Source organism: Glycine soja, chromosome 9 (assembly GCF_004193775.1).
Source record: "Glycine soja cultivar W05 chromosome 9, ASM419377v2, whole genome shotgun sequence".
Taxonomy (NCBI): Eukaryota; Viridiplantae; Streptophyta; class Magnoliopsida; order Fabales; family Fabaceae; genus Glycine; species Glycine soja.
Window position 1 is genome coordinate 1876084 of NC_041010.1, and position 10739 is coordinate 1886822.

Below are 10739 nucleotides of genomic sequence, written 5' to 3' on the forward strand. Positions count from 1 at the left end.
CAAAATATTCTGCAGCGTTCAAATCTTTCTTTTTTCTAAAAAAGAAATAAATCATTTTTTTACTCTAACCGGACCAGTTTAAATTCATTCAAATTCAAATTGTTTCTGTCAAAGATGTGTGAATTGTTACAAATTCACTGTATTGGATTCCCATTCATAAAAAAAATAATCAAATTGATTCCACAGAAAATTACAAAGGAAAAAGAAAAACTCAACAAAATCAAGTCAGGTTACCTCAATCATTTGCCTCATGGCCCATGAAAGCTGGGCTAATCAGCCCAACTTTGTAGTTAGCTTGGTTTTCATTTTCACACAAACTTTTAAGGAAATTACTTCCTGCACCTATTTTGGAATGGAAAATTACGAAAGGTCTTTCCAGATCACAAATTTTTATATTTCAGAAAGGCTTTTTTAGAATGAAATTTTACATTCTGAATTAGGTGTTTTGGAAGCTTAAAAAAAGGTGCAGGAAGCAACTGCCAACTTTTAAACATTTATTAAACACACATTCTTTTTTAACATTTTTTTTACAGTCCATCTGGTTCTTATTAGTATAAGGTTTAAATTTAAACCGTAGCTTAGTCTTTATTATTATTATTAGCTTCAATCTAAAATGTCTCATATTGATTTTTTTTTTACAAAGCAACCCTTCATTAGAATGATATAGCACTGAGAAAAGCATATTCCATTAATGTTTGTAAGATTTGTTAATAGAGGTAGCTTTGAAAAAAATCCCGATTTAAGAAAATTTAATGTTTTAAATTAAATTAACTAATATCTCGATGAATTAATTAATTGAATTTTATAATAAAAATTGGGAGAATTACTTTTATATTATTCCTCAAATTGCATATAATTTCCACTAATATAAGATGAGCTCAAATTATTACTCTCTAATGTTTCAAGACTCCCTTGTATTTTAGACAATTGCTTATCTTCCTTCCGGAGCATATCAACTATCCCACATTCCTCAATGTGTGTTTAATTAATTAATTTTATTACGAAGAAATAGTAGTTTACTTATAATAAATAACTTTCCGAATAATTTTTAAAAAGTAGTCATTTCTTTCAAAATGCGCTTGCATTCCAAACATATGCTGAATGCAAGTTCTCAAAGTTGTATGGTTTGGGTTTTTGACATTATTGTGGATCGCATTGTATGATGCCGATTGCAGCGGTCATTAGGCATTGCGATCGTATCAGGCCACGTATCAACATTCCGTAATACAATCACAATTTAGTGTATGTTTAGTAGAATGAAATGAAAAAAATAAAAAATAAAAAATAAAAAATAAATTTTTTGAATTAAAAGTCAAAAGTAAAAACTACTTTTTTAAATGCTGATCTAGAGAAAGATATTTATATGACTCAACCCAAAGGCTGTATTATACCTGTTCAAGAGGATAAAGTGTACAAACTCCTAAAATTCCTTTATAGACTTAAACAAGTATCAAAATAGTGACATGATAAATTCAATTGTGCTTTGATTGATTATAGCTTTTCATATAATGAAGCTGATAAATGTATTTACACAAAAATTGAGAATAGTGATTGTGTGATTATCTGTTTATATGTGGATGACACATTGATCTTTGGTACTTGTATTAATATAGTCCTTAGGACAAAAACTTTTCTTGCTTCTAAGTTTGACATAAAAGACATAGGAGAAGCAAGTATTATCATGGGAGTTATAATTATAGGGAAGGGTGATAGTATCCTACTATCTCGAGGGCATCATGTTAAGAAACTTCTTAGAGAAGTTTGGTTACTATGATGTTAACTCTCCGTTGAAGATAAATAAATGAGACTATCTTGAGCAAACTTAGTATGCCTAGATTATTAAGAGTCTATTACATCTAATGAACTTTTCAAGACCAAACATTACATATACAATAGGCAGACTCAGTAGATATACTCATAGTCCTGATCATGATCATTGGGAAGCTCTTGTGAGACTTATGAGATACTTGAGAGGTATCGTGGATTTCCTGCTATTCTAGAAGGGTAAAATAATGCTAATTGGATCTCCAGTTTAGATGAGACAAAATCCACTATTGGTTATGTGTTCACACTTAGTGGTGGTATGGTTGTGTGAAGATTAACCAATCAATCCATAATTGCAACATCAACTATGGAATCAGAGTTTTTAATTTTGGAGTTGGCTAATAATGAGGCTTTATGGTTGGAAAACTTCTTTGCCTACATTCCTTTGGGAATGAAACCATACCTGTCAATGTCAATGTCAATGCACTATGATGACCAATCGACGATAGTTATAGCGAAAAATAAAACTTTTAATGGAAAAAATAGATATGTACAATTGAGACATAATGTGGTAAATCAACTACTAAAGGATGAAATAATTTCCATTGGCTACGTGAAGTCAGTAGGAAATTTGGCAGATCCTTTAATGAAACTGCTAGGGAAGAAACTGATATACAAAACATCGAGGGTAATGGGATTTAAGCCACTTGAAATAAACAAATGATGGTAACCTAACCTTTGTAATCAAAGATCCCATGAAGAAGGTTCATATAAGTATAAAACAAGTCACTTGTTAGTTCTGCTAGAGTTAAAATTGAATAATTTTATTCCATTCCTATGGTGTGAGAAAGCTTTAGATATTGCATTAATGAGAGGTTAAGCTTAAAGTTTTTAACGAATTTCATGTTTCTTATGAGTGGTATATGATTGCACCATACACTTGATGAAATCACTTATATCAGTGTCAAGTGGGGCCGCTTGCATGAGATAGTGACAAAATCTCTAGAGCACTCATGAATATCAAGCACGTGCATGACCTATTAACGCAAAACAATGATAATGACAAGATTTGTGAGAGTGTAATGTGATTAGTAGATCACTAACATACATTAAGTATTTTTTGGTTCATATAGCTTGTTACACCAACTATGTTGTGTGTTAAGTCATGTTAATCTATGATTTGTTCATATAACTTGCTAACCAGATCTAAAACACTATATTCTAAATCAGAACCAAACTTCTTTTCTTATCTTTTTATAACCTTTTAAAATATTTTGAAACCTTTTTGAAATATGTAGGGGATTGTTGTGTTTTTTGTGAAGTATAGATTTGAATTTGAAATACTTACGCGACAGATGACATATTTAATGTTCTAGATTTTGCTTTATCTTTATTTTGAAAATCCCTTTTATTTTCTTTCCATTTTATTTAAATGGTCTAATCATCTCAATTAGTTTCTTTTCATTTTATTCTAATTACCTCAATTAGTTTCTTTTCGTTTTATTCTATTACCTCAATTAGTTTCTTTTCATTTTTATTTAAAATAATCTAATTACCTCCATTACTTTGTTACCGTTTTTATAGTTTCCTTATCCTATAAATGGTGTCTTTTACCTTCCGTTTCAATCACATCAAAAATGAAAATATTTTTGCTTTTTACTATCTCTTTCTCTTGGGGTTCTCTTTCTTGTTCTGATTGGTTTCTATTCCTTGTTCATATGAAAGACATGTTATATCCTGGGAGATTTGCACACTACACGGATAAATCCTTAAATACAATGTGCCTAACACATCTCGAGCTTTGCTCTTGCTTCCATGATTTCACACTAGTCAACTCATGAAGATCAAGAGCAAGTAAAGTGATTGCAGGATCTTAAAGTGACTGGAGAGATCCTACATTCAAAATTCAATGATTTTTTAATATGTTGCCTTATATTTTACTGACTTTAATGTATGGAAGAAGAAAAAATAAAGGGTGAGGATTTTGTTCATTTTTTATTTAGTGCAGGAATCTCATTCAATAAGATTACCTTTTAATTACAACCGCTGGATCTTAAAGTGACGGTAGAGATCCTACGTTCAAAATCCAATGATTTTTGTATATGTTTCCTTATATTTTATTGTCTTTTTAATATATGGAAGAAAAAAAAAATCAAGGATGAGGATTTTGTTCATTTTTTATTTACGGAAGAGAATCTCATTCAATAAAATTACCTTTTAATCATAATAATTGTCTCTACATTATTAACTCCGCTTCGTCTACACAATCAGAAACATATATAACGATAGGTCACATAATTTTTTTTATTAAAAAAAAATCACATCATTATACACGTAATCGTGAGGTGATTACTAATTTCACGCCTAAAAGGTGTGATATATGTCGTAAACAAAGAAAAATTTAAACAAACTTTTGTCTGTCTCAATATAATCCGATTTACTCACATATAGTTTATTTCTTTTGTAATATGTATCTTAATTTAAATTCACATTGATTAAAACTAGTGATATGAGTGGATTTTTAATTGGAAAACTATTTTGTGCAATGAAAAACCAAGGATTTTGCTAACCTCCGAAACAAGAGTAATTAAAAGCAATCAATACAGCTAGTGTTTTTTTTTAGTTTATTAATATATATGTATATTATATATGTATATTATGCGTTAGGCAATAAATTCAACAATATATATATATATATATATATATATATATATATATATATATATATATATATATATATATATATATATATATATATATTTAAAAATAGTCAATACAATTGATTTGAGACACTTTACTGTTTCTATATTAATTGCTTTGCCATTTTTATTGTTTTTAAATAAAAGCAAACAACATACCATATAAACGCTTTCTTCCTTGAACAGCAGAGCAAACCTCTAAGTAATGCAGAAAGTGATCTCTCATCAAAACGAGATTCTCATGTATTCTAATTGATCCATCATGTAAAACATATGAAAATTAAATTTTATGTTTTATATGAAACCAACATTGTGATGTTGGATTTTCTGTGTGTGTAATTTTTCTTTAAATCAACAGCATAATTAATATATGACCCAGCAGATTAAAGAATACCTATGATCTCTCATCCAAAAAAAAAAAAATATTAATTATTTGATCTTTTTAAAATAAAAATATTTGTACAGCACTGGAGATAGATCATAGATAGGAATTGGATATGAAAGTGTGGCATCATCATGATGAATAACTCAATTCTACAAACCAAATGCATGGCTTCCAAAATATTTGGATGTAATTTTTATTAAAGTCCTCATTCATGACATAATTGAGGATTCACCACAAGAAATCCTTCCTCCAATTAACCTCATCATTGCTGAAATAAAACCCATTTTGAGTTACCATCCAAGAACACATCCTATGAAGGCCACACCGATCAGTGTCCCTAGAAGCCTTAAACGCCTCGAAGCTCTTCCTCGTATTGCCCCATTTCATGGTGCACTTCATGCGGTTGCTGCTCCAGAAATTCGGCCTCATCACCCAGCTGAAATCATCGTGTTCTTGCAGAGCACGCCCTCCAAGATCCATCTCCTCCGAGGCACACCAAATCACCAACGGCACAGAGGAATTGTCACTGAAACCGTTAATCACTCGAACGTAGTATTCATTTGTCGCAAACAACAACCTTGCCCTTTGTACTGTGGCCATCATAATGATAAAAGAAGATGCTAGCCATAGTGTGAGGTAAACACGCGCCACAAATTTCATGGTTTTTGGTGTCTTTCTATATTCAAGAGATATGAAAATGTGAATATGAATATATCAGAATATGATATCTCTGTTTTGCTTGTGAAGCGTTATATATATATATATATATGCGTGCCGCTTAATGCTATACTTCAGTCTAAAAGGCTACACCATTCTGTACCGTATTTAATGTACCTCAAATTTTTTTCTTTTTTTTCTTTCTCCTTTATAAGATCGTGTTTTCTATTTATTGGTGAAATCTGCATGGTATTTATAACAAACTACTTTTTATATATATTTTATTAATATTTTTTTTTTGTAAAGTAGCTTTGTGCCTTTGTGTGTTTACTGAGTAGGGTGTTTTGGACGAGCATATCCACGCAAATAGTATTAAGAATAACACAATTTGAAATAATTAGCAAATAAATGATCTTATGAAATGAGTCCCTTAAATATGTTGAGAAGATTTAGATTGGTGATCATTTATTTGTAGTTTACAGTACATAAAATGAATTTATATTTAACCATTGGTTAGAAGATATCTTTTATGACATCTCAAAAATTACATTAATTAAAGGAGTATGAAAAATATTCATTTAAAGAAGTAAAACACACTGGGTGAAACTGTACGCCTCAAAAGAATTTATATTTAAGTATCGGTTAAAAATAAAATTTAATGCTACATTAATTTATTTATATATATATATATATATATAACACTGGGAGTATATATATATAATTTCAGTTAGAAGATATTACTTTTAATTATTACCTTTTTAAAAGAAATAAAACCACTCGGGGTGTCTCGAAACTTAAAAGAAATAGTATTTGGCTCTCAATTAGAAGGTATCTTTAATGAATATAAAAAATATACTAGGTATTCTAATATTGTTTTAATATATAATAGGTATTATAATATTTTATACAATTCTTATTATAAAATCCAAATTAAAATATTGTTTGGTTTTTTTATAAGGTCCAACATAAATCGTATCTTAGTATTACTTATTTTTTTTCACAAAAATATTCATGATTAAAGTTAATTTTAAAATGACGTGACAGTGAAAAAAAATATAAGTTATTATATTTTTTTATGGAAAATATAAGCTATTATATATTATTTATAACTGTGGAAGAATATTATTTTTCTCTAAAAAAATATTATTTGATGATTATCGTAATATTAGAACAAGAATTGCTTCTTTTTTTTTTTTTACATGAGGGGCTAGAAAAAATATGAAATTTGCATAAGGTAATGATGCTGAATCAAAACAATGTTTACAAAAAAAAATAGAAAATCATTTTAAAAGATCGAAGTAACAGGCAAATATATGCTGGCATAAGAATACTCAGTATAATGAAGTTGCAGAGGAATTCGACACAAAGAGTCCTTCTTCTTTCCAAGATTGAGCCCTCAAAATCAATGTTAATTGCACCCATAATTCACTAGCAGTCACCCCTGCTATATGAAGTCAAAAAACAATTCAAGCATTTGACCTTGTACTGGTGTCGGTGACAACATCCATAGGAATTAGGAAGGCCAGTGTTCTTCGACAGTAGTGGTGGAGATCGAAGATGATCGTGGGAGAGACTTGTGGAGACTGAAGAAAGTGTATTTTTAAGGTATATCTTTGGAAAATAAACTAAAATAGGAGTATACTAGAAAAAAGGGAAGTGTATATAGTAATTTCGTTTCTAGCGCCACATTAATCTTTCTATTTTTTATTTATTTGCACCAAAGTTCTCCTTTTGTTTATTGGGCCAAAGTAGTCCTGATTCGTTAGATTACACTGTGGCCATAGATAGAATTTGAAGCCCACCAGTGAACCCAACATGGGCAATACTATGCAAATTGGGTAAAAGTTATCCTCATGAGCCACATTAGGTCATGAGATAATCTTATATAGATCCGTTCCATTGGTTAAAATTATGATACCGTACAAGATAAGAAAAATAACATTGAACACAGACATAAGTTAAGGAATATTTTTTTAACTTGTAAATCGTTTGACAACTAATAAATAAAGTAAAATAATATAAAATTTATTAAAATACCCTTTTAATATTTTATCTTAATATAATTTATATCAAATTTAACGAGTTTATTGAAATAAAAGTGAGAGAGATATTTGAATAAAAAAATATAGTATTTCCTTTTTAAAATAGTTATGTAAGCCAGTTACTAATTTTTTGTTATTAAATTGATAAAAGTGGATATACATGTTTATTTTTTAATACTTTGTAATTCAGACAACAAGTTGTCCTATAATTTTCTGAGTAACAAAAATTAGAGATTTTGTCCTATCCTTATTTGCTTAATTTGTGTTGGTTCTTAATCATTTTTCAAATCAAACATGAAACAAAAATATTTATTCTATCTAATACCATGTTTTCTTAACAAATCAAAGGAACCATATTTTTTTATTGCCATGAATTTTTTTATCAAGCAAATGAAAAAATAATTAATTAATTTTAAATAAATATGTTAGGTTCTGTCTCAACGGTAAGCTTATTAGCAAAAATAAAGACAAAGACATCAAAAGCTAACAATCAATAATTGTTAGTCATGATGGTTACTGAAGTTTCTACGTGAAGACAAAGAATAATAAAATATAAAAATATGTGAATTAAAAAATAACATATATATATATATATATATATATATATATATATATATATATATATATATATATATATATATATATATATATAACACTAAAACGTTATTTTAATTTTATGATATTAGACTCATAACTAGAAATTTAATTCTGATATGTTCACATTTAATTGGAAAGTTAAATAGTAGAGTTTAGCACTTAATTAATTAATTTCAAGTCCAATTGGATTTAAAGTGATAATTATCAAAAGTTGTGGTACAATGATTTGACTTCTTAATTAAAGTTTGAGTTCGATCCTCAGTTTGGATATGAAATCACAATTGAAGACATTACTTTATCTCAAAATAGATCAATATAATGAAAGATGACTAGTCGAGTGCCAAATAGAAATTCTTAAATCCTTCCAATTAAGACAAAAAAAATACAAAAGTGATAACTTTATGTGTATATATATATATATATCACCGACTTGGATCCTCATCTACGATTTGAAATTAAATTGCATGCTGTGCAGTTACAATCCAAAAACTCTTTTTATAAATTTATTTTTATAAGATACTAGTACTTTTTTACTTACAGACTAACTTAATTATGCATACCAACATATAACTTACTATAAAGTGAAATTTATCTCTAAGGCCAATGCTCGTGTGACTTTAAATCAAAATAAAAATATTGAATTTTTTTAGAGTGAAGTTATTGAACTTGAAATACTTTGAATAAGATAGTCCTTGGGTTTTAATTTATGGCTATGTAAATGGTCAATTACTTGGAGAAAAAAATTAAAGTTAGTGCGAAAAAAGTGAAAACCACTAACAATGCCTATAGCAAATGTCAACCAGAAAAAAAAGAAAAGAAAAAGAGAGTTTGTAATGGGCCCTAATCTTTAAAAATTGTGATTTACTTCCTAAGTCAAAAGGCCCGTTTCACTTACCTTTTTCTTTTCTTTTTGGTCTTTCACTTTCCGTTTTTAAAATCTATTATATCGCCTCTAGGATATTAACTTTACAGAAAGACCACTTTTTTCCCAAGTTCCACCCAATTCATCTTCTCTTATGCTACCTGAAACTTGAACTCGCAATAATACTTTATTATTTATCTCCAATTAAAATATTGTGTGAAAATATATGTTTCATAAAAATGTCATATCTATTTGAAATCATGAATTGCATATAAGCTATTAGTTTTTTATGTCATGCAAAGACATCTTTAATCGGCCACCAAGTTTTTCTTTCTTCTTATAGATGTTCCCTTGAATATCAAAGAAATATAACTTAGTTAATTAATGAACGAGCCTATAAATTTTGTGAGTTATCATAAATTTCATGTTACATGAATTCGATTCCTACTTGCAAAAAAATATCCCCTTGCAGTGTAAAAAACAAACCAATAAGCAAACAAACATTTATTTGTAAGTAGAGTTTAAAATCATAACTGTAATAGTCAATAAAAGAGTGTTCTTCTCTTCCATACCATAGTCAATAGGCATTTTACGGTCTCATGCTATCAGAGTTTATAAGTTTTTCGTCTTCCATGCCAAAAAAAAGTTTATTATATTATAACAAAAAAGAATCTTATTTAATTATGTATAAAATTACTTTCAAAGAAGTTGCAATTTATATTTAGAATCACTCAAATTCTGAGCTGTATACTTTCTTTTTAGTGCCATCAAACTTTTGTTTGATTTAGAATTAGTTTCCAGCCAGGTGGAAGGTCCACAAAACTAGCAAGATTGTTTCTTTTTCAATATAATTATCGTTTAAATTTTACATAAACAATTAAAAACATTAAACTTTTGATTTTTTGTTTTTAACAAAAATAAGTTCATTTGATTATAGTATTACTTTTCCTTCCATTACAGTGCTTTCTGGTAACACTTAAATGTCAGTAAATGCACCAAAACTTTAGAGATAATTCATCAATTGGTTATTGAACACATTATCTGCGTTCTGCAACAAGCGTATTATAAATTTGTTGAACACTATTTGGTAGTGGTTGATAAATATTGCAGACAGAGTGTTCTGTTATCCTGCTAGTGCAACGTAAAAACATTATTCAGTTCTTCAGTCTAATCCATGCATTCAATTAACGCAGTTAAATTTCAGGCTAGTTGGTGTAGCAGAACAGAGATCCCCTGAGGTAAATGCAACAAGCAAGTGGGGTGCAAATTCAGACTTTTGCCGTAGCCATAAATTAAAAATTTAGTTGTTCCAACTTCTCATATCAATTAGCATTTTTTTATCACCAGAAATCAAATTCGTTTACGGGGGATTATAACAACACTCGTATAATTAAATGATTGAAGTTATGATTTAATTGTTTTATACTAATTTGATTAGTCTTGATTATGTTTTACTTATCTTCCAATCAAATTTGAGAATATCAAAAGATTAAAATCAAAATAATAAGATTAAACTACTCAACCAATTAGTCTAATAGTGTATTTTTTAATATATCAACTAACGTCTAGGAGATGCTTTCCCGTCCTATAAAAATTATAGTGTATAAGTAAAAAAATATTAAAATATAATTATCATTTATCGTAACATTAATTCATTTTTTTTACTTATATCTAGTATAATATTAACGATAAATAATTAAATTTATAAATGAGTTAATGTTAATATAAGATTA

At 28.3% G+C, this 10739-nt stretch overlaps 1 protein-coding gene across 1 annotated transcript; it reads right to left on the reverse strand.

Moving 5' to 3' along the window:
- Positions 1-4998: 4998 nt before the first annotated feature.
- On the reverse strand, positions 4999-5583 carry LOC114425577 (S-protein homolog 5-like). Its single transcript, XM_028392521.1, has one exon. The coding sequence runs from the start codon at positions 5506-5508 to the stop codon at positions 5077-5079; it is 432 nt and encodes a 143-aa protein (XP_028248322.1). The 5' UTR covers positions 5509-5583; the 3' UTR covers positions 4999-5076.
- Positions 5584-10739: the final 5156 nt, after the last annotated feature.

Bases quoted from the DNA above. Each gene is read 5' to 3' on its own strand.
- LOC114425577 (XM_028392521.1), bottom strand. From the start codon at position 5,508: ATGAAATTTGTGGCGCGTGTTTACCTCACACTATGGCTAGCATCTTCT.